The sequence below is a fragment of the Symsagittifera roscoffensis genome, chromosome 7, assembly GCF_963678635.1.
Source record: "Symsagittifera roscoffensis chromosome 7, txSymRosc1.1, whole genome shotgun sequence".
NCBI lineage: Eukaryota > Metazoa > Xenacoelomorpha > Acoela > Convolutidae > Symsagittifera > Symsagittifera roscoffensis.
In genome coordinates this window covers 15,783,508-15,809,810 of record NC_087068.1, presented here as the reverse complement: position 1 = coordinate 15,809,810, position 26,303 = coordinate 15,783,508, and the positions used below count along the sequence as shown (strand labels likewise).

Below are 26,303 nucleotides of genomic sequence, written 5' to 3'. Positions count from 1 at the left end.
ACTGACTTTTTTTTGAAAGAGAAGAACTTTGTCCAGCTTTTTTGAGACAGATTTTATAAGATTTTATAAGACGTCTCGAAAAATGAGTGGAAAAACTACAAAGAGTTCAAGTTATGAACTAATTTATTGAACTATTTTAGTGCTAGTAGACTGCTGGGAAAACTACAGATGAGTGTGGCGTGTAGCATGGCCCAGATCAGTAAATTCATGGGCCTCTTCCTGGTCATGTACTTCTCCTTCGCCACTGCCACCAACAGTCTCTACTGGAAAGACCAACTCACTGCGCACACCTTGTGTCAGAGGGTACGCGTGTTGATTGACACTCCTTCATAGCATACATAAATGGGTGGTAGGCCGACAAGCCGGAGGGCCAACAAGCCGAAAATAAGATTACTATTCCAACAAATCGAGTTTTTTTTGTTATGCAACATAGCAACAGATTGTCTGTTGTTGCAATTGCTACGTAATCCTTATGTAATTTACGTTATTCTTGTAACTTCAGCTTCAAAATATGGCTTTTTGTTGAATGTCCGCTCTATAAACCGTAGCAGTTCCAGTTCGGCCACAATTCGTAGTAAAGTGACCGTTTCTAATCTGCAATAATTTTTGTGACTTATCTAAATGCGACGTATTCGAGGGGAATTTGGGTAATAATTCGTATCTCGACCTAAAAAAAAGGTACAAATAGTCAACCCTCGGTTGTTTTAGAGCCTCGTTTTTGTTAAGCTTTGCGAAAAACGTAGTATATTTATAGTTTGCTAATATCCATTAGGCTTGAAAATACTGGAAAAAAGTGGATCAGATAATCCATCTTTTTCATAACAACTATTTAATTAAAGCAGTGGTTTTTATACATGAAGATCAAAAAGGCTACACATGTTGGTTAAATAGCTTACAGTTAAATAATAAAAGTGGTAAGTTTAACAGCTGCTATTTCTCAGCAATAGAAGAAGCGTTACGCCGGCCTTGATCCGCTCTAATTTATAGCAATTTTTTTCCAAATATGAAAAAGTTTTCAAGTATTGTATCTAACAAGTGATCTAATCTTGATCTGAACTCATGAAAAGGAGCCGCCATTGCTGAGTACTTAATTTAGTTTCTGATTTTCACAAACCAAGCCGGGCCTGGGTAATATTAGCAATGTTTTAAGTAACGAAATAGATAACTATTGTTACAATTTTAGATCATTTTTACACCCCAAAATTGGGCCAAAATTGAAAAGAATAAATATTTTATTGCCTTTTAAAGAGTGTAGCGTAGTATGTAGCATCGATTACGGGTGAATTTTGGGGCCATGAAGTTTTTTCGCGCCGGAAATGTGTTCCTTTTAGAGATATAAAACAAAGGCAAGCAATTTGGTCACATATCAATCAAATAAGTACATACTGATTTTCGACATATGAGTCAAATGAGCAAAAGAACGAACTAAATGATAGAAATGTAGAAATGGTAAATAATTTTGACCATGATTTGTTTGAAATTAACAAAGGGGTTTTTAAAGTTTTTTCAGCTTCAGTTTGTGAGCTGGTGCAAACAGTAAGATTGGCGAAGGATAGATTGAAATAGGTTATGTTTCCCCGTTGCCGGTCTATATACTTTCTGCAACTTTCGCGACCTTGCGCGACTCAAAAAAAATCTCTATGCGGCAGCAAAGTTTCGCTCGCGCAATCCCTTCTGAGTCGCGGCCCGGGGTTTTAATCTCTTCAAAATCCCATCTAATGTTAAGGATGAACTAAAAACGTAGTTAAAACCACTTTGGGATCTTGTTAACTACCATCCCCCTTATTGCAATAGGGGGGGGGATAGTTAACAAGGTACAAAATTCGTATACGCTAACTGTTCAATGCTTTCTTTATATCGTTACAAGGTACCATCGGGGGGAATAGTTGACAAGATCCCCACTTTGATTTAGTTTTCGTTAATTTTAATTCTTCAGGCCCCACCCGATGACTCTGAGGCATGTCCCCCTGCAGTGAGGAGGAAGTTCGAGAGGGGGGAATTCCAGTTCACGACTGTGGGGGGATGTCTGTACCAGCTGTACTGGACCATATTTGGTTACTCCAGTCTCGTGTTTGCATCTAAAGTCTACCCTCATTGGACCATACATACACTAGGTCTGTTTGGTATCTGTCATAATGTATGAAACTACTGTCTATTATGTCAAACAAAAATAATCAGAATCTAATAAGGTGCGAAAAAATATTCAAAAAAATGACTCAAACTATTGAATACTTTGTAGAATTGAAGTTAGTATTTATTCAAGTATAAGCTTCTCGACCAGTTTTTCTACCGAGTAAAATAACCAGGAAACGTAAGGCATTCTCCTTGTGATAATAGGGAATACGCTTAAGATAAAAGACCGGCCATCTTTGAATAAAAAAACTAATTCATCAAAGTGGTCATGTTAAACTGGCAAAAAGGTATCTTCATTTCAGTGGGTTCCATTCTGTTCGTGTTGTTCAACTTCTTGGTTGTGGTAGTGCTTCTGAATGTCTTAGTCGGCATGATCACCAAGACACTCGACAACATCGAACAGAACATAGGCATGCTATCATGGCTCTTTTTAACAAAACGCCCCCCCCCCCCCGTTACACCCTTCCTCCTCCATCCCCCTCCCATCGCTCGCGGCTCAGTAACTTTCAGTAACATTTTGAAGCTAAATGTTGAGATTAAAATCATGCGTACGGCTCTCTTTTGACGGATTATTAGATGTGTTTTATAAGAATTTCAAAAAATGAAAAAAGGACCAGCAACACTTTTAATAATTTACATTTGACTGCAAACTTCAAATGATAATAAATAACTGTAAAAGTTTGATAACAAAAAGAGCCATCCGACAATAAAAGACACCGAATGGAAATTTTCTCGATCGGCCATCTACGCCGACTTCATCTCAGCCGACACGAGACTACCACCTCCATTCAATGTAATACCTTCTGTCAGAAACACTTTGTGGCTGTTGGACAAGATAGATTCTAAGACTGCGAGGACTGGGTGGCTAACACATGCAGCTGATCCTTATCTTAGGTCAAGGGTCCTTCGCAAACAAATTGGTACGTTGATCTAAGGCTAAATTGTCAACAACAAGCACTTTGAGTTTTTTCACCTATCTGGGCACTTTCTGGAAGATTTTGACCTAGGAAGTCACATTTACTTCGGCCTCTCTCAATTGCACCAGAATATTTCGCAGATTTTTATATAAGCATACTGTTCTAGAATTTTTAATCACTCAAAGCTTTTTATAACGATTTGGAATTTTCATATTGGTACAATCGACATTCGATTTAAACTTAAAGTCGTATCTACAAAAAACGATTTCAAAAATACAACAATTGTTTTTAAGCAATTCATATACAAAAATTTGAGCCAAAATTTACCTTTTTGTATTCTTTATATTACTATTTTGATTTGAATAGAAATTAACGTAAGTTTTGCTTTCTCCTGCACAGCTCAAGAACGACTTGGTTCGATTCTGAAGGCGATGAAAGAGCAACATCTGCGGAACCAAATCAAAACCGAGAAGGGGGAGGAGATAACTACCGACAACCTGACAGCTCTGAGGAATGACGTCAGTGGTCTGAAGTTCGAACTACTCGGATACGTCAAAAATGTACCAGCTACAGTAGGTTTGTAAGCAGAAATATCTGACGAACATCAAGTTTCGATGTTATTTCGTATAGAGGTTAAGTTTGAGTCAAGAACAAAACATTTAATCACAAGATCATCAGCTTACGAAGGTTTGAAAAAGGATTGATTGAAGGAACCAGGAGTATCTACCACTGATAAATGACCAATGGCGCTGAATATATATGACAGCGTATAGTAATTTTTTATGAAATAGGAAAGCCCTTTCTTCCTTCTGTTCTGATTTCAAATAGAAACAGAAACATGAATTATTTTATTGCGTTCACAAAATGTGACGCCGCCGCCACCACCAAAGAAATATGTTTTTATTCCCTTGCAAAAGGAAGGGAAATGCTATTGGAATAATTCGTATAACGTTTTAAGCATTGAGAATTGAAACGACTATTCTCATTCAATACGAATAATAACGATTCCTCTCGTAAAGTACGAGCATACGAAACCTTCTTCTCGTAAAATACGAATGTACGAATAAAGAATACGAAGTTAAAAGAAACTTCTCATTTGATACGAAAAGTGGCGTGATTTCCCCATCTGAGTATAAATAGAAGCTCAAAACTACGGGAATTCATTCCAACAACTTCTCTTCTACCACCACCACCACTCTCCTCAACCACCCCAACCCTTCTCTAAAATAATATTCAATCTCAGAGAAAAATATCTCCAATCTCACCGTAAAAAATAAATATTGAGTCAAAAGGCAACTTGCTGTAAATTCATACTAACTTCTTTTTTTAATAAAATATTTCTCAGCGAATTTTAGATTTACTTTCTAAAATAGAAAGTAGAAAGGACCCTTTATTCCTAGCAAGCGTTTTGTCCGGCGCACATAGTGTTGCTAGCGTAATAAATTGGTGCGACCAGTGAGGCACACCTTCTAAAAATTCGCAAAAAGAGATAAAAAAGCAAAGATTCCAATTCTCAAACTGGAGAATTGTTGAAATTTCTCTTACAAATAAAGAGAAATAATAAATTTCCAAATCGGAAATTTAAGTTTTCTAAACAAATTTATAAACTTTTCTATCTTTCTTTTTTAAGTTCTAAACTAAAATGGCCGATACCCCAATATCCCATCCCAACCTGTCTTTAATGACATTTTCGGGAAACGATCCGAACCAAAATGCTACGGCTTTTTGGAATTCAGTTGAAAACAAAACTCTTTTCTCATTAGGTCAAAGACCTGCTGATAATGATGCACGACGCAGCTATGGTAGCAGACAACGATCCCTATTCGGATCATTGTTAACTGATACATCTCTTGAATGGTTCAATGATAATGTGACCAATGCTACCACATGGGCACAACTCAAAGATCTCTTCCTAAACAGATTCACTGACGGACGAGATCAATTCAAACATAGAATTGATGCTGAAAATGCAGCGCGCCAAGATGGCAAATTAATAAAAAATTACTTCCACAGAATTAAATCTTCTGTAGATAGAGGATGGCCCGAAAGTATTGATGAAACCGTTCATGCTACTGAAGCTGCTCAAAATGCTGAGAGAACTATACAAACCAGACAAAGAAGTCAAAAGTACATCGATTTCTCAATTAAGGGACTAAGACCTCTAGCCCTTAAACAAAAAGCTCATGAATACATGATAGAGCATCCAAATGCCAATTGGGATCAATTCACAAATCATGTAATCACTAAGGATCAAACATTCATTGTTGCAACTGATCCTGCTAATAAGTCAACAACGGATAAAATGATTTCATTAGAAACTCAAAATAAAGAACTAACTAAATTGATCAAGAATCAAGAAGTTAGTGCAATCAATGATCAGAATTCATTTCAACGACGTCACCCTGACATCAAGGGAAGACCTAATAGTACACGATTCTGCGAATATTGCAGAATGAACGGACATTCTATATCTAGATGTTCAAAAAAGCAAGTTCAGGACGAAGTAAATAAGTTGAGGAAAGAGCTCACAACAAAAAATGAACGAAGAGTTTCATTTGAAACTGATTATAAACGAAATCGAAGACCAAATAACTTCCCTAACCAGAGTAACCCTAACCCAAGCAACCGGTTTTGGGATAACCAAAACAGATCTACTAACAATTCAAATCCTAGCCAAAATAACTATGGCATTCGCCATAATTATAACTATAACGGAAACAATTTCCAAAAGGCTAATGCAAAATCGTCTTTCAATAACAAAAGACCCCAAACCTATGATGATAGGTATCCCAGAGAAAACAAATTCAGAGAAAATGAACAAGTTGCTAAACAGTTCTACGACCAAGAAAATAGGCAATTTAATAGTAACCCTAGAGATCGACCATATAACACTGGAAGCTATAATAGCAATAACAGTCGAGACTCAACGCGATCTCAATCACCAAATTTTAGATCGAATCAAATACAGTCTGAAACTACCCACTGGGTTGAGGAAGAAGTCAATTACTGTGATGCTATCACTGATTTCTTTCCTTTAAACTATTAAAGTCTCCGAAACCAAGCGATGATAGTAATCCCAAATCAAGGATATATCTTAGCTTATATCATTTTGCCACCGGAGACAAAAATAATAATAGTGGACTTGAAATTGAATTCATGATTGATCCAGGATCAACTTGCAGTATCATAAACTACCCAACTTATCAAGAATTGGAAAAATTAGGTCAAAAAATGACAATTTACCGATCCAAAATTAAAGCAAAGACTTATAATGGATCTGATATACGTATGTTTGGCCATGCATCTATCCAATCTTGTTTCGACACTGATGGAAAATATCCATCTAACCACAAAGTGTGGATAACTGAAGAAAAGACTGCTAATCTGTTAGGAGTAGACTTTTGTCATCTCTTCTTAAAAGCTCTCTACTTTTATATCCCCGCAGTTGAGCTCAAATCAAAAGAAGGTGTAAAATCCTACGGGTTGATGAACAACGATAAAGAATATCCTAACGTTTCAAAAATTGTCTCAATTAACTTGAAAGAACCCTTGTTCATTCCAGCACGCTCTACATACTTATACAAACACTTGGCTGAACCCAATTCATACTTCGAAAAAGGGACTACATTCCTGCCTCATAAAAATACAACTAAAACCGAAATGGTTTTCATTAATACGGTTTGTACTCAAATTGAGCAAAGCCTACCTATCCTAATTGAGAATCAGAAAGATCATCCTGTCACACTAAGTGTATACTAGGCTATGCAGTAACTGATATTCAAGGATACGAGGATAAAATTTTTGCTATCCACGATTGTGATGAGTTCACAACGAGACTTTTAAATGAAAGTTCAGAATTCGATAGCTGTTTCATGCTGAACACTGTTGTCAATACAACACAGGAAAGCAATTTTCAATTATCCGGCCCCTGTCTACAATATGTAGACTTCAAAAAAAGGTCCATATTCGAATCGAATATGCCCATTGCCCATACAATCTCTGCAGATAGAGCAATGAAAACAGGATTTGCTGAATCAATTAGCAAAAGGTATCCTGAGCTACGACACTTTTGTAACTCAACACATGCTAACATTAACGATATTCTCATCTTCACTGATCCAAAATCTGGACAAATCATATATAACCTGATTACCAAACAGAGGTACTTTCAGAAACCCACTTACGACGCTATATTCAATACCTTGTCCGAAATGAAAGATCATGCTTTAGCAAATAACATTCGATCTATCGCAATGCCCAAAATTGCTTGTGGCTTAGATAAAATGAATTGGGAAGAAGTTTCCAAAATCATTGTCGATGTATTCCAACATTCTGGAATTACTATATTTGTCTATGTTTCAAGACAAGAAATCAAGGACATGCCTGCCCTTGAAGTGTTCGATACAGAGAATGTATCAGAAATATTTGAACAAATTGGTTCAGATATAGTCAAAGTATGCAAAAATGAAAACGAAATAGCAACCGACTTTTCTTATGATGCAAAAAACCTTTGCAGGCCTCCCTTGAAAGAACAATTTAAAAAATACCGAAACAAAGAACATAATGATCGGCTAATTGCCTTTCTAGTCAACGAAACGTTTACCCAATACTCCTTAATTGATAAGGACAATAGTAGTACTTTGGAAAAAATCGAAACTACTATTAAGTTTTTATCTGACTTCGATTTCACACAAAGTGATATATCGGATGATGAATTTGCAGATCTAATTCAAATGCTGATAGAGGATCAAGATGTTTATTCTCATCACAAATATGATATTGGAAAAACAAAACATAAATTCCATATACCACTCAAAAAGGACGCAACGTTCAAAAAACAACGACCGAGTAAAATCCCAGTCCATCTAAGAGATAAATTGGACAAGTTTATGGATGAATTAATCCAAGCAGGCATAGTCAGAGAACTAAATGAAAAAGATGATATGAACTCATGGTTCGTAAATCCAGTCATCATTCTTCCAAAAAAAGACTACGTTAAGTTGGTCTTGGATGCTAGGTATCTAAACTCAATCACAGATACTAGCAATTGTAGTTGGCCATTAGAACCACTACAAGTTCTCATGACCCGAATAAACGGATCATACTTCACAAGTAGTGATCTCTCTTGCGCCTACCATCAAGTACCTCTAACAGATGAGGCCCAGAAATTAACAAGCTTTATTGTTGGAGGTAGACAATATACCTACCAAGTTGGTTTCTATGGTTTGAAACCACTTCCAAATTTCTTCAGTAAACTAATGAGATATGCCTTCGGACCCCTCATTAAAGAAAAAAAAGCAATTACTTACATAGACGACACTCTGTTACAGAGTCAAAATAAAAATGAAATGTTTGGCACAATTCGAGAATATCATTCTCTTTTGCGGAAGGCCAACTTAAAAGCTGCCCCTGACAAAACCTTTTTCTTCCTAAGAAAAGTTAAATTTCTAGGCCACGTTGTCTCTAAAGACGGTCTTTCCCCAATCGCTTCACGAATTGATGACATAAAAAAATTGAAATCCCCTGAATCAAAAACAGAAGTTCTAGGAGTATTAGGTGTCATGGGATTCTACAGCACATACATCATCAATTTTCATGTGGACGCAAAATGTCTATATGAACTGGCAAACAGTGGTGATAAGTTTCAATGGCTACCATGCCATGAAGAAGTTTTTCAAAAACTGAAAGACAAATTCTGTCATGATATTTCAAATGCCATACCTGATGTAAACTACCCATTCCACATTCACGCCGACTCCTCAAATGTAGGAACCGGATGTATACTCATCCAAGACTTCCCTGAAGGAAAAAGAATTGTTTCTGCCAATTCTAGAGTCTTTGATAAAGCTGAGCAGAAAATGTCTACTCAACATCGTGAATTATGTGGAATAATATCTGCTTTGCAAACCTATGAATTCTACATTATAGGTTCACCCTTTCCTCTATACCTATATTGCGACCACAGACCTATTCTCTTCTTATGGTCCAGAAAAGGACAACTTTCTCATAGATTTTTCAAATATCAAGTCGTATTGACAAAATTCAACAATTTGAAAATAATCTATACCCCAGGTTCAAACCTAGCCTTTCCTGACTTATTGAGCCGAAATGTACCCATCGCTGATATCAAAAGATATCAACTAGAACACAAAACCATACCAAATGATATAAAGTTCATCCTAGACAATGGAGAACAAATATGTTATTCAGTACTCCACAAAGATGATAACATATTTCAAAACGATTGCTATCCAGTCATTGCTCAAGTGCAAGGTGAAAAAAAAAAATTAATCAACATAAGTGACAGAGGAGACTTCAGCATTGAAGATGCTCCAGAATATTTTGAAGAATCTTGTAGTGCGATTCAAAATATAACAGATTTCTTTCGATTTGGCAAACAAATTAACCAAATCAAACGACTATCTATACCAGATATAAACAATGAAAACGTTTATGAAGAAATTCCAGATGAAGTATCTGCACTTGATGATTCTTTGGAAAATTCAGAATGGCTTGACTTATATGAAGGCAATGTTGAGAATAACTTTCTCAACGACCTGGTTAAAGCAAAAAATGATTTTGCAACCAAAACAAGATCTTTGAGGTTAATTGAACCCCTAAGTCTCCAATCTGAAGAGAATAAATCAGATTCACTTGAACTGATAGCAAAAATGACCGACTTTGCTAAAGAAGCAAATTTAGACGTTGAAACAATGATGCAAGAGCAGTGTAACGATACTGTAATCATAGATATCAAAAATTGCAAAAAGCAAAACGAAAAGCCAGAAAGAAACAAAAAAAATCCTTATCGTGAAGAAAACGGATTAAAAGCCTATATCAGGCAGTTCGAATTATTTTTCATTGAAGACCAACATGATCTTCTATGTATTAATGAATATAATGATGACTATACTAAGAGTCCAAAAATTTGCTTACCCATCTCCCTAGTGCTAAACTGCTTTGAGTTAGCTCATAAGCATCCTCTTAGCGGTCATCACGGCGAAACAAAAACTTTGGAAATAATCAAAAGATATTTCTATTGGCCCGAACTCTATAAATGGGTCAACATGCTGCTTCATGATTGCCTAGAATGTCAGAAAAATAAACCTAAACGAAAAGACCTGAATGAAGCTCCATTACAACAATGGGGACAATTAGAAACAATCCCAATGAAAACGATCCACATTGATCATAAAGGTCCACTTAGACCATCAAGTCAAGGCAAAAACTTTTGCTTAGTTGTGATAGATGCCTTCTCTAGATATCTTCAAGTATATCCATGCACCCATGCAGACTCTAAGGAAACTATTAAGCTCTTAGAGAAATACATCACAACATTTGGTATTCCACAACAAATTATTCATGATAATGGAAGTGCATTCATGAGTAATGACTTTGCTCATTGGTCCTCTGAATTGGGAATAACCCTGAGACCAAGAACTACTTACTCGCCTTGGACTAACGGAAAAGTTGAAGTCCAGAATAAACATTTAACCCAGTACTTTCGACATTTCTTGAGTACCTCAGGCTCAAACTGGTCTGAATTAACAAATAAATTTGCTTTTGCACATAACACCGCCATAAATTCAAGTACAGGTTACACTCCATATGAGATTGTCTTTGGCATAAAACCTCAGGTTCCCCTTAGCCTTAAATTAGGCCTCTACCGCGACCAAAACAAAAGATGTACCTCTGAATTTTGCGCTGGTCTCGAAAATCATGCTCATACCGAGCATAAGTCAAACAATGAGACCATAGATAGATTTCTAAAAAATCAAATTTCCGCCGAAATACTAAAAAGGGAAAATGATTTTAAGTTGATTTATAGTAACACCTATACCCATTGCCGCCGCATCACTAATAAGGCCCACATGTTCCGAAATCAATTTAAATTAGGACGGCCTATAAAAGAAGGCACTAAGGTGTTACTAGAAAATAGATCCAAACCACTATTGAAATCTCAAAAGCTTTTAAATTTGAGATCTGGACCCTACACCGTAATTGAAAAAATCACGGAAGTAACATACGGAATTCAAAATGATTTCACTAACGAAAAAAAGATTGTCCACCGCAATCATATTGTTGAATACTTTCCTAAAGAACAACAAATGCCCAAGCTACTACAAGAGTACTCTAGTGATTTATTTTCAAGTGATTTTTATGATCATATAACAAATCATCAAATCGACTCTTTCAATAAACCTAAACAGGTTGAAAATCTACAATACCAGTTTTGGCCAGTAGTCAACAATGGTTATCAGCAAATGATTGATCATACCCCTACAAATGAGGATCAAAATAAAACCATTGTTCATGAACACTCATTAGATTCAGGCAGAGAAACCATGCATCTAAGAACTTTGTTCGATGCGACTGCGATTGACCAGAATTTTAGACCTATTCGAAGTTCAACTCCCTATCCTGCTGATAAAACCCCTAATCCTTCAACTAGTCAATCTAGTAGTTATGGCCACCGCCGCCTACCTAGCCGCAGTATAAGTCCTAATACTAGTCTCGCAAATGACTTTGGCCGCCGCCACCAAAATATAACAACACAATATAATACTCCCCGTCCTCCTGATATCCCTCGTTTATCTGAATCATCAGAAAACTTTACTGACGGAAAAAATATCCCTCATAGCTCTCAGGAAAGCTTCTATGAGAACACTCGATCCGCACCTGGATCACTTTCTGAATCCAAAAAACCTAAACGGTCAAATCGTCCTACAAACTTTTATGGAACTACAATTCCATCTAGTCTAATTGGCAAATTTAAAAAGAAATAAAAACACTAAACCATTTATTTGGCCAAACTAAATATATTTTTTAATTCTTTCTATTGGCCTTTTCTTTTTTTTCTTTTTCTACTTTATAAATATTTCGTTTGTAATAAAAACACAAAACACCAAAAATAACATGTTAATAAATAAATTTAAAAATAACTTTTATAAATACAAGATTTAATATCTGTGTACGATTTCACTAGTTTTACTGCCGCCATCTTTTCCAACGAGTTTTCCGCGGCCCTACTCAGGCTCCTCACTGCAAACTGCAGCGCTGAGTAAGGCCGCCACCAAGCTTGATATATCTCCTCCAACATAATATCAAGCTCTATTTTTCGTCTAAACTCTGCCTCTGCCACTGGCTTTTTGAAGAATTCTTCTTGAAACTAAAACAAATTTATATAGTTACAAGCCACTTGAATAAAAAGTTTTTTCTATTATTATTTTTAAAAATTGGGTGTATTGTAAAACAAACTTACATCCTCTCCAAAGAATAAGGACAAAAAGTCCATTGTCTCTTGGGAAACCACATGGTTTCCGCTCCATGGGCTCCGAAGTTTCTTCGCGAAGCACCTACTTTGTATTGAGCCCAGCTCAAACAGTTCATCGGTATTCAGGACCGGATACTTGAAGATGTAACTCCGGTCCATGAATATCATGAATTCCATGGGCGTCAGATTTGCACCCTTTTCGACTAAACCGTCGTAGATTTCCACCCTTCTCTCAACTTCCTTGTCCTCCAGCAAGGCTTCGTGTGTGAAATCTAACTCATCCCGCAAGTTCAAAAACTTCTCGGGGAAGTCCACCAGATTGTCTTCAGGCTCGATATAACTCATTTTTCAAGAAAGCAAAAATTTTTTAAAAAAATACTGAGATAACAGATGGAGTTTAAACGGAAAGCAAACAAATGATGTTGCTTTTAGTCCTCTTTTATGAAGAGATGTTTTTTTTTTCATTTTCATCCTCCAATAAGGAAGGGGAATGCAGTTGTTAAAATTAACATCAGCATAAACGAACGATTATCATTCCACTGCTAGATCTCAACAAATCAAAACTAAGTGGAAAAACCACGACATTAAGCCAGAATGAAAAAAACCACAAAACGAATGGCGAATGAATTACGACTTAAAAAGAGTCACTTCCGAAAGACGCCGAATAACAACGGCCAATCAGAGCTTAGATTTGCAAAAAAGCAAAAACAGCCTTTAAAAACTAACTGATATACAGTTGTTTTCATTCTTGCTCAATTCCACATCTTTCATTCAAAACCTCCTCTCTCTCTCCAAAAAATAAAATCTGCTGAATTCCTCAACAAAAATTGAAATCTAATTCAGATTTCCCATCACAAAAATCCACCAAATGACAAATCCATATAGTGAAATAGAGGAAGGTGAACTAATGGACCAAGATCCTGTTCTAACCACTCTCGAGGAAATGCTTAAAGTAAGTACTTTTAAAAATTCTTTTGCTATCATTCACCACCAAAAAATAAATTTGCAAAAAATTTATTTGGTTGGTCTTTTAACTCTAATAATACTTTCGAATCAAACCTCAGCATTTGATCCGAAAGAACAATTATATGCAAATACTGCAAATAATCTTCGGGTTGCTCATTATGATTGTCAACTAATGACTTCTAACAAAATGTTCTCTCTAAATAAAGTAGCACCTTGCAAAGTCCAACCAGAAAATATTAAAGTAGCCCATGCTTATGTGACTCTATATCAGAGACATTATCGCACAAAAGTAAATGCGACAATGTGTCGAATCAAACACCAATCAATGCGTTGGTTCTGCGATTTTTTTGATTCGAGTGGTATCGACGCTCGACAAAATATGATCACTACTGATCTCCATTTATCTGCCGATCAATGTAAATCGGCCGCCGACAGAGGCTATCTTAACCTAGGCTATGCTAGTATTGGAAATATTCCTTTCAAATTTAATGTTAAAACAGTAACTAATGCCCATGCTGGCAAAGTTGACGGCAAACATCATAACGAATGTGATGGCCGTTCTTGGATTAAATTGGACACTTTTGAAACTTACATGCAAAATGTAACTCTGACTGTTAACCTCAAAGATGGAACAGTCAATAATTGGCAAAACATTCCTTTGCCCTGTCCAGTGTCTACAAATGGATGTGAAACAACATCCTTAGACGCTTTTGCTTATACTTGGGAAGAACCCAACAATTGCATTTTCACTGTTTTAAACAGATTTCCGGCTAAAATGATTCAAAACGAAGAATCATACTACATAATTAAAGGCGATTCTAGACCGTCTATTCATTCTACCCATACAAGGGATTCTCAAAAATTTATGCTACAGGTGATGAATAAACCGCAATCTCTTTGTGGTCATCCCAGAATAGTGTATCCAACTTCATATGATTCACTTTTTATTGCATACACTGACGGTTTCAATATGGATACTGGAATCCAAGTTAAACCAACCCCAGAAACGGGAACTATTCATAATGCCGGCCAACCAAATTCTACTTTTCTCACATTAAGTGATGATTCGCCGCCACTCCAATTTTCAAGTCATCAAATTGACTACGAAGCTCATATAGGTACCAAATTGGACTATATTCTTTTTTATAGCTTCTACATGCTCAGAACGGCCGAGTTAGCCCTTCTGCAAAATCAATGTGAGCTAGAACGCTCCTCAATATTAAATACTTTAATGCTTTCACTTGAAAGCCCCCGTTTGGCTGGCTATATTCTAACCAAAAACCGCTCTATGTTCTTAGAGACCAATGGCAATGTTGCCTGGCTCTACCATTGCCCGAAATTTTATTCACCTTTGCAATTAATGGATGAATGCTATAATCGCATTCCCATTATGTATAAGGAAAACATTCGATTTGTCGATCCAATTACGCGACAAACTTTTCAGTCGGCAGATCTACAAGACTGCTCCGACAAACATTCGAATCTCTTTCAACTAGATGTTGATGATGATAAGTCCTGGATTGAATTAACCCCTCAAATTACAAGGGTTACAGGACCATATCTCTTTAAACCAAAAGAGATAATTCAAAAGATTAAGCATTCTCTAGCCTCTAGCCAAGGCGCTTCAATCTACACTTATGCTCAAATGCAAAAATTCTGGAATATGATTTCCGATAATTCAGAGATGAAAGGAATACTGCAAAAAGTATCCAGGTCCTTTCTAAATGCTAAAAAAATTCTTTTCAAGGACTCATACAGCCCACTAGGCTCTTCCCAAACAATTTATTTGGACTATCTCATCTCTCCAAACTTTTGGAAAAACGAATACACCCGTATATTCGGAAAAGTACAATACTATTTAGAAAAATGCGGAATAGTTTTCGCCTCTTTTCTTTTTGTGAAATTTATACTAGATTGCCTAGTATTCATAATAAAGGCTATGCATATTCACAAAATCACCGGCCGCTCACTACACTTTGGCAAAGTATTGCTTGCCGCTTGATATAATATACTTTTCACTTCCATAGTGACCTCAATTTTCACTCAAGATGAGCAAACTGAAAAAATAGAACAAGATTGTGATCAAAAAATACAAGCTCCTCTTTTAGAGGAAATTGATAAAATAAACCAGGATCGCATGTATCCTCACATCCAATTAACAAGTTTTGAGAGAAGAACTCAAAACTTGGATCACCCAACAAACCCAGTCTAATAAAAAAATTCTACTGTTCTAGGATATACCAACTGATTCAACTATGGACGCAACACTTGATGACGACTTGAGAGATTTCGAGGATCTCCTCTCCTTCCCGCCACCAACCGATCCACTGGACTCGCAGATTTCAGCACTCACTCAACAACCAACTGTTTCTACTACTACAACACCAACTGCAAAGCCGACCTCAACACGATCCTTCGTTGAGCCACTACTTCAAACCAATTCAGCTGTCCCAATAACTACAACATCACAGCCACCACCCCTAAAAATTGCACCCCCTGATTTCAAAATACCCCTGGTTCCCTCGAATTCTAAAATTAAAAAACGGACCCAGATTGTAAAACCATATAAGATACTAACGGCAAATACGCCGGTATCAACTTCTCATTGTCCAATGACCATTAGGCGACAGCCCTTGCACCCCACTGAAATAAACACTAAATTACATTAATTCTAACAGCAATCCCGGCTTCATATGATTCACTTTTTATTGCATACACTGACGGTTTCAATATGGATACTGGAATCCAAGTTAAACCAACCCCAGAAACGGGAACTATTCATAATGCCGGCCAACCAAATTCTACTTTTCTCACATTAAGTGATGATTCGCCGCCACTCCAATTTTCAAGTCATCAAATTGACTACGAAGCTCATATAGGTACCAAATTGGACTATATTCTTTTTTATAGCTTCTACATGCTCAGAACGGCCGAGTTAGCCCTTCTGCAAAATCAATGTGAGCTAGAACGCTCCTCAATATTAAATACTTTAATGCTTTCACTTGAAAGCCCCCGTTTGGCTGGCTATATTCTAACCAAAAACCGCTCTATGTTCTTAGAGACCAATGGCAATGTTGCCTGGCTCTACCATTGCCCGAAATTTTATTCACCTTTGCAATTAATGGATGAATGCTATAATCGCATTCCCATTATGTATAAGGAAAACATTCGATTTGTCGATCCAATTACGCGACAAACTTTTCAGTCGGCAGATCTACAAGACTGCTCCGACAAACATTCGAATCTCTTTCAACTAGATGTTGATGATGATAAGTCCTGGATTGAATTAACCCCTCAAATTACAAGGGTTACAGGACCATATCTCTTTAAACCAAAAGAGATAATTCAAAAGATTAAGCATTCTCTAGCCTCTAGCCAAGGCGCTTCAATCTACACTTATGCTCAAATGCAAAAATTCTGGAATATGATTTCCGATAATTCAGAGATGAAAGGAATACTGCAAAAAGTATCCAGGTCCTTTCTAAATGCTAAAAAAATTCTTTTCAAGGACTCATACAGCCCACTAGGCTCTTCCCAAACAATTTATTTGGACTATCTCATCTCTCCAAACTTTTGGAAAAACGAATACACCCGTATATTCGGAAAAGTACAATACTATTTAGAAAAATGCGGAATAGTTTTCGCCTCTTTTCTTTTTGTGAAATTTATACTAGATTGCCTAGTATTCATAATAAAGGCTATGCATATTCACAAAATCACCGGCCGCTCACTACACTTTGGCAAAGTATTGCTTGCCGCTTGATATAATATACTTTTCACTTCCATAGTGACCTCAATTTTCACTCAAGATGAGCAAACTGAAAAAATAGAACAAGATTGTGATCAAAAAATACAAGCTCCTCTTTTAGAGGAAATTGATAAAATAAACCAGGATCGCATGTATCCTCACATCCAATTAACAAGTTTTGAGAGAAGAACTCAAAACTTGGATCACCCAACAAACCCAGTCTAATAAAAAAATTCTACTGTTCTAGGATATACCAACTGATTCAACTATGGACGCAACACTTGATGACGACTTGAGAGATTTCGAGGATCTCCTCTCCTTCCCGCCACCAACCGATCCACTGGACTCGCAGATTTCAGCACTCACTCAACAACCAACTGTTTCTACTACTACAACACCAACTGCAAAGCCGACCTCAACACGATCCTTCGTTGAGCCACTACTTCAAACCAATTCAGCTGTCCCAATAACTACAACATCACAGCCACCACCCCTAAAAATTGCACCCCCTGATTTCAAAATACCCCTGGTTCCCTCGAATTCTAAAATTAAAAAACGGACCCAGATTGTAAAACCATATAAGATACTAACGGCAAATACGCCGGTATCAACTTCTCATTGTCCAATGACCATTAGGCGACAGCCCTTGCACCCCACTGAAATAAACACTAAATTACATTAATTCTAACAGCAATCCCGGCTTCGATATGGATCTCAATTATGCTTTGAATCCATTAATCAATTGTTTTAAATTAGAAGCCTATCACCCTATATAAAAATGTATTCCATAACTAATTCCCTTCTTGAATATCAAAAAATCTATGTCCCAGCAAAATATCTGACAGCAAAATTACAAACCCCCCAGTTAGATGACTATACTGAGCAAATTCAGCGCAGTCATATACATGAAACGCACCAAATCCGGGAGCTGAAAAAGCAAATCCACAATTTGAAAACAAAAAATCAACAACTTATAGCCCGGTTGGAAGGAAAATTGTAAGAAATTTATCCTTTTATTTAAACATTTATTCTTTCGCTTTATATAGCTATGTAGTATAGCTATAAATTTCCTTTTAACAATTTTGACTTTTATAAAAAACAAAAAACACAAAAAAATACTCCCTTTGTATGAACCAGTCCTCCCCTTATTACGCGTTTGGACAGACTTCACATACTTCAGGAAGAAAAGGAGACTTCGGAAAAAGAATGTTTAAGGAATAAAACTAACCTTCAAACTTTTGAGAAACAGATAATTTTGATGTATTTAATTTTATAGTTAAATCCCTTGGTTGTGTAAACTCTATTTTGATTTATAAATGTAACTGATGTATTTATTTATTCAAGCCTGACTCAAAGTATCAGTTGATTAAAAACATCTGCTACCTGTAATACCAATAAACTACTAACCAACTTTATGAGATTGAAAGAAAAAGCTTTTGTTCAAAAACATCTGCTACCCGTAATACCAACAAAACTATATGAGATTGAAAGAAAAAGCTTCGATCGATCAACAATTACCCCACTATTCAAGTGAAAGTAATAATAATGAAAGTTTTAGTTTTTTTTCCTTCTCCAAATAGGAGGATGGATATGTTCTGATTTCAAATAGAAACAGAAACATGAATTATTTTATTGCGTTCACAAAATGTGACGCCGCCGCCACCACCAAAGAAATATGTTTTTATTCCCTTGCAAAAGGAAGGGAAATGCTATTGGAATAATTCGTATAACGTTTTAAGCATTGAGAATTGAAACGACTATTCTCATTCAATACGAATAATAACGATTCCTCTCGTAAAGTACGAGCATACGAAACCTTCTTCTCGTAAAATACGAATGTACGAATAAAGAATACGAAGTTAAAAGAAACTTCTCATTTGATACGAAAAGTGGCGTGATTTCCCCATCTGAGTATAAATAGAAGCTCAAAACTACGGGAATTCATTCCAACAACTTCTCTTCTACCACCACCACCACTCTCCTCAACCACCCCAACCCTTCTCTAAAATAATATTCAATCTCAGAGAAAAATATCTCCAATCTCACCGTAAAAAATAAATATTGAGTCAAAAGGCAACTTGCTGTAAATTCATACTAACTTCTTTTTTTAATAAAATATTTCTCAGCGAATTTTAGATTTACTTTCTAAGATAGAAAGTAGAAAGGGCCCTTTATTCCTAGCAAGCGTTTTGTCCGGCGCACATAGTGTTGCTAGCGTAATACTTCACTCAAAATTTATTCTAATAACAGCATTTTAAGGCTCAGATAAAGACAAATGACTAACTTATCCAAAACATGTTTATTTCAAAATTTATTCTAATAACAGCATTTTAAGGCTCAGATAAAGACAAATGACTAACTTATCCAAAGCATGTTTATTTCAAAATTTGTCCGAGAAGTCCGAAATTACGTTTAATAACAAAAAATACTTCTTCATCGTTCATTTCCTAAAAAGTTAGAAATGGAAATTTTAAAAGAAGAATTGTGGCGTTATAGGCAGATTGGGTCAAGGTCAAATAAAAGTGATCGAGGCCATTCGACTAGCACAGGATAATCACGAGAAGAATTCGGCGAAGCTGTCTGGGTTGAAGTTAATGGCGGGAGAGATACACGAGAAGCAATCACAGGTAATCTCTGGGACCTTTTTATTATATAACCCAAAACTATACTATTTTTATCTTGTTAAAATTTTATAAAGAATGTTTTTTTTTCTTCAAATTTTATGTTTCTAAAGCTTTACTATAACTTGTTAGAGCAAATTTTGAAAATAAATCAAAATAAATTGTTCGAGCCAGCTATTTATCGCTTAAAATTAGAAATTCGTCGAAAATTTATATTATCAAAAACTTCACATAATTTATTGTATAGGAAATTGAGGAACTTGCAGCCAACCAATCCGATCTGTTTCATAATTTGACGAAACATCTCGAAGCAACCATTCAAAATTCAAACGATCGGAAAACTCGGATGGAAAAGATTCTTAAGAGCGATTTCAAAGAGTCTCTTCTTCAGAGTAAAAAAGACGTTTCAAGTAAACTGAAGCTTTTGGACTTTGAACAGAAGCAATCTTTCAAATTATTCTCGGTCGAACAAAATGACCTAAAAAGCGAAGTTTTGAAATCGCAGAACCAAAATTATGTTCATGCTTCTGAGCTGAAAAATTTGATGACGCGTAATATGAACAAAATAAAAGCGAACAAAAACTTTCAAGGCGCGCAAATTGTTGATTTTTCGCAGCGCCAGGAACATTTGGTGGATGACTTGCGAAACTTAATCGGTCATCACGAGAAGGAAACTAAAAGATCTCTTCAGAATTATTCCACTGAGTTTGAAAAAATTTTAGATGGCTGTAAATTGAGATTTTCTAATGAAGTCAAAACGTTCCTGGAAAATCCTCTGGACGATTCGTTTAAACTTGCAAACACTGATTTCAAAGATTTTCTCGTCAAAAATTTCTCCAAAATATTCAAGAATGAAGAAATTCAGTTGAATGAACAAATGGAACAATTGCAACAATTGACGTGTGATGTTAAGGGTTATTTTGAAAGTATGATAAATAGAGAGTCATGTCAACACGAAGAATTAGTTCATGTTTGTGAAGTGACCGCGAAAGAAGAACTACAGATCTTTCTAGAAAAGGTAGAAACAATGCTGAATGAGATCGAGAAAAAGCAGCAAACGGCATTAGAGAAATGGTCAACATTATACAGGTATTTATTGCTCGCAAAAATTAAACTTTTAACTCAGTTAGTTGCACTTTAATGTCATTTTTTGTCCTCTCCTAAACTGAAGTTCTGGTTACATATTCTTCTTAAAAATGAGATTAAATGATGTTTTTTTATGGCATTGCACTGTAATGTCATTTTGCACTTTACTAAATACGTTGCACTTTAATGTCATTTTTTTGGGGGAAAAGACCAACACAGGAGCTGCATGCCGCTGTTGTGCCCCTGTTTAAGAACTACATGCAAATTTTTTGGTTTTTTTTCTGGGCTGGGTAATGTTGCTTCACCCTCAAGCAACGAGCACGAATCATGGTGGGCCTCGAACATCCGACCTTTCGATTGAGAGGCAGAGACGGAACCACTTCACAACCGCTCCCCAATGAGGAATCAAATGTCGTTTGAACCTACGGGTGTTTAGTATCCATGGTTGTTGTTGAAAAGAAAACTAAAGGAGATATTCGAAAACAACTAAAATCTGTGATTTAGCAGCTAAAAATGATAGTCATAAGGTTTTATGCAAAATAAAAGCGCTATACATACTTTTCTATCTCAAAAATGCTGGTTATTGATTTTTTTCGTTATTTTTTGCATATCAGAATCCTCACTCAGAAACAATAGGCAATTTTGACAGTTACAGCAATGATTCAAATTCAAATAATGAAACAAAGTGTTTTTAATAGTGATTAGACGATATGAAAAATCTTTTTGTGATGCATAAGGTTACAAATTGACATCACTGTTTTATGTTTTTTTTGGAGTAGCATAGGAAAGTTGATCATAACACTTAGACATTGGGATTCCTTTTAAATTTAATTTTTTGGGTGAATGCAACAGATATTTTTTCGAAGTAATTTTATTGCTTTCAGAATAATTGCGGCAACCGAAACAAAAAATTTGGAAGATTTTTTTTTCTATTGTCAGTATAGAAAAATTTTTCACAGCCTTTGACAAATTGGAAATATTCCTTTTGTTTTAAAACTATAAAGACATGGAGCTGAAAAAATATATTATTTTTTGTTTTCTTCACGCATATTTTTATCAGAACATATTATAATTGATTCCGTTTGCGATTAGCAAGAGTTATCAATCGAACACATCGCTTTTTTCCGGGTTAATAATTAATGTAACAAAATCAGTTTAATCACTTATGATGCTGCTATGCCGTTGAAATGCTCAATCTTATAAAAACTTTAATTTAACTACCGAGTAATTGTTTCGACTCATACTTTATCTAAAACACAATTTTTTGTAGATATAATTATAGAATGTTGACATTAATTTTCGACTGATGATTTTTCGGATCTTATGAAGCCGTTACTAGAAATTTTTTTCCATATGTTTTTTGACAAGTTTCAGCTTATTGGATGTAAGTTAATTAACCGATTTTTTTCCTTAAAAAATCCGGTAGTGGTTTTGAAATCAATAAGACTCTGGCACCATTTTTTTGAAAGCCATAATTCAACTCCACTAAGACCTCTTTGAAAAGTTTAAGTTAATTTAAATACAAAGAAAATGCTTTTTTTTGCTTTCAATTTTTTCCCTCGTTTTTCCTTCTTCAATTTTAACATAGTTTGAAGTTCTTTTTTCTTACTTTTCATCGTCATGGTGCTCTCATCTTATAATTTTTGTATCGCAAGTGGTGCGATGCTCAGCTTCGCCTCTGTGTTAAACATTTCTTGTATCACGGCTATCACGGCTATCACGGCCTATGCATTGTCCTGACTGCTTTTTAGGGCATAATTAATAAAAACCGTTTCTTGAAAATTTTTACAAGTTTGTTAAATTTTCCCCCCTAGTTTGTACAGTGTGATATGTTTCTTATCTAGTAACAAACTTTAGGGCAATATTAAGTTACCTCAATTATTTTTTGAATAGTTTAATTTACATAATGCGTTACGGCTACGTGTTTGTAGAAGTCTTGTAAATTTTCATTCACCGCAAACGCTACCTTCTAACGGCATTTTTTTAAAGTTGATCAAAATCAGTTTTATAACTCTTATATTTTCACGGAAAATGTTCACAGGTGAAGTAAGTTTTTGACTTTGAGCTCAAGACAACAATATTCTTCATATGGTATCAAACAATTTTGTCAAAAGCGGTTAATTACAAAAAAATCGAAATTGGTGCGCATAAAACAAGAGCGCTTTTATATCAGGGCAAAACCTGAATGCTCCAACTGGCCTTTAACTGGTCACAAATAGTTTTTGGCAAACGAGATTTTGATAGACTGAAAAGTTTCGACTGCCAACTCAAATAATAAAAATTAAAATGTGAGACGCATAGCATATTAATGTGATCAATCCTTTTTATGCCTCACTTACACTTGGAACAATTTTGAGTGCACGTAAAAAAGAAATTTTTAACATTAAACGCTTGGAATCTATATCTTCATTTGGCTTTAAAAAATTTTTTGTTTGGTAAAAAAATGGTTGAAAAATTCTACCAAGCACATTGATTCGGTTATTTTCTACAAAAATTGGGACAAAAATTACCCTAAGCTTACGTGTTCTGGCATTTTCTTAAAAACTGAGACTAAAAATAAGTTTATACTAGAAGTTAAACGATGTAGCAGCCTTCACAAACTCTTTATTATAGTTTTTTTTGCCCCGGTTTTATTCAATGCAGGACTAACCATGATGGAGGAGTAATGTCATCCATTTTGCCGCAGACAATCCCACCTTCAAGAGGTGGATGATACTGGACCCATCCAACCGCATTTTTTTTGCTTTCAGGAATGCACTCTCAACCGGGTCTCCTCTTTACTCCTCCACTTCCCAGACTGATATCGATGACTCATGATTGCAACAGGAAACGATTGAAGAGATGAGAGGCTCAGTTAAATTTTTTCATTGACAGGTTAAAGAGAACTAGATTAATGGATTTTTTGTACGGTTGTTAATAACATAATATGGTTGCTACTCGCAAAACATTATTATAAATTGGCAATTACCTCCGGATATGAGGGGCAAAAATTGACTTCAAGGGCCTCAAAGGCTAAATTGCAGCTTGTTTCTACCGAACAGTTTTAATAAAATCGTGCATTTACTCCTTTTTATTGTCATTTTGTGCTAAGACCATCCAAAAATCAAGGTTAAACGATTTATTTAAATCACTCAAATTCTCTTAGTGAACGAACTGTTAAACTTCAAACTGGAAGTATTTCTTAAGGAACCAATTTTTCGGACAGTTTTTTCTTTAGATAATAAATTTGATGAGCATACAAAAAGTTAAATAGAATTTTTCTGGATAAAAGTGACTCAGAACTTTTCCATTATAGTATTTCAAGCTAGCATACAATGTGACCATCAGTTTTTTTTATCTACCTTATCTCATTTTTTGAATCTATAAATTGCTCGAGCGGATGAGGGGGGGTTAAGAGCTGATTTGAACTACCCGAACAAAACGATCAATCAAATTTGGAATATTAAACGGATTTTTCTCAAGTTGAGTTGACATTAGGCACAAAATCGTTAAATAAAAGTTGCTTTGAGTTTTACATAATTAACATGGTGCAATTTGTTTTGCAGGATCAACCGTACAATTTCCCCGCAAATCAATTCACGGGGAAACAATTTGAAAGATAATATTTAGAAGAATGTTAAATCACCTTGCTTAACAGATTTAATAGTCAAAACACAATAAAAACGTCGATTTAACTGATGTTATGGCCTAATAAAATACGAATTGGATGAAAAATCTCATACGAATAATTATGAGCTAATTATCAAAGTTACGTGCATGCTTGGGGAGGACATTCTACTTTACAAAACTTAGGGGGGATTGTACGGCTAATCCTACTCGGTTGATCCGTTTTGCGAAATTCAGGCGCAAAGTAGGGGTCCTTTTACTGATTCTGCCCAACTTTTTAATTTTTGCGATTTGTAAACTTCAACGTATAATTGCAGAGAACAAAACATTGATTGCACTGATTGGTTTGCTTAATACAAATTCGGACAATTTATTCTTCAGTCGTTTTCCAACAAGGCCCAATTTTGAGCAGATGGATTGCAAGTTGGTCATTTTTTCTCGGAGCTCAATTTCGTTGATTATTTTCTTGTCTGGGTAAAACACTGCAGCTTATTTGAAATAAGATTGAATGTTTTACCAAACAATATACTTTTTTTGGCTAATTCGGTTTATTTAAAAAATAATTGAATGTTTTGAAAAAATGTTTTGTCATAGTTCTGGAATTTGATTGGTTTATTTCATCTAGCCAATCAAATTGAAGCAACGTTATTTTAGTGGGTGCTATTTTCTCATGATGGAAAGACCGAATAATGGACAAATTTCAAGCAATCAGAATCAGTAGAAGTTTTTCTACGTTGATGGGTTTTTACACCGAACACAAGTCAGAATTAGGAGAAAGGGAAATAAAGGATGTACAGTAGTATGTTAATGGATCATGTGAGCCATAGAAAACCCATACTTTGCCCCAAATATCAAAAATCATTCTTGACGCTCGGAAAAAGGACATGTTTGAGCCTGATACTATCCGAATATCTAATTTATCACTTTTGACTATCCGAGAAAATTACTGGCCACTTTTAACCCCCAAAGGGTTTAAAGCTCCTACTTTTTCGGGCACATATGTTTTAAGGGGGGTTAAAATTGGTAATTTTTCAGCCACTTTATGGAAACGGGGAATGGAATTAGGTTTTGGTTGGTGCATGTTTTCCCTTCTAAAGTTTGGTGGTATTGGCTTGTTTACATGTAAAATGACGTTATATACCTATTTTATGCAACCAATCGAACCTAATGCAACCAAACTATATGGTATATAGGAAAGAACAAAATTTTGGCAGCGTAGCTTAACTGTTGGCTGCGGTGAACGATTTCCTTCAAAAATGCATGTTTAATCGCTGAATCTCGAAGAATGAAAGTTTGTCAAGTGCGGCAGCCGCCACCTCTATTTAGGCAAAAATTTATGATCAATTTGACCAAAATAAGAATGAAAAATCACTTTAAGACAAATGAAGGTAAAAAAGAAAGAAAAATTACGAAACACTGAAAACTCTAAAATTATGAAATTGGCTTGAAAATTTCGACTTTTCCATTTTCCGTGTCTACAGGAGACTGAAAAAACGTCTGAAATCTGTGACAAAAGCGTTGATTTTATAGAAAGGTTGAAAGAGCTAACAAGTTGAAGTGGCTAAATATCTTGAAAAACGAGAACACTGATCAAAGCCAAAAGTGCTCATTAATTTTGCTGCAGCCATTTCTAAGACTTGCATATATCACTTTTTATAATGAAGAGGAAACAATTTTCGGGGCTTCTAGAAAACGTTTAGCATTTCCTTTTAACTTGATTGTGCTAACATATATTTTAAAAATATTCATCAAAGCGGACCTAGAAACTGGGGGAAAACTGTTCTTTGTGTGCCAATATATACGACAGAACAGAGTGACCATCGAATAAAGCAGGTGAAAACTTATTTGCGACTTTTAAGGAGAGCAGTTATTCAAATTAGAGCAAACTCAGTCGGGAAAGACTGAACACAAACTAAGGCAAGTTATGGACACAAACTCAAAATTTGATGTGA

General features: G+C 35.5%; 1 protein-coding gene across 1 annotated transcript in view; it reads left to right on the top strand.

The window, feature by feature from the left end:
- LOC134851910 (short transient receptor potential channel 3-like) overlaps positions 1–23,652 on the top strand; it is a 50,367-nt gene extending 26,715 nt beyond the window's left edge. Inside the window, exons 12-19 of the mRNA XM_063868185.1 lie at positions 141–303; positions 1,937–2,114; positions 2,436–2,632; positions 2,813–3,053; positions 3,450–3,626; positions 19,535–19,665; positions 19,907–20,748; positions 23,496–23,652. Of these exons, the coding sequence (XP_063724255.1) occupies positions 141–303; positions 1,937–2,114; positions 2,436–2,632; positions 2,813–3,053; positions 3,450–3,626; positions 19,535–19,665; positions 19,907–20,748; positions 23,496–23,562 (1,996 nt within the window). The 3' untranslated portion in view covers positions 23,563–23,652. The remainder of the gene's footprint in view (positions 1–140; positions 304–1,936; positions 2,115–2,435; positions 2,633–2,812; positions 3,054–3,449; positions 3,627–19,534; positions 19,666–19,906; positions 20,749–23,495) is intronic.
- Positions 23,653–26,303: the final 2,651 nt, after the last annotated feature.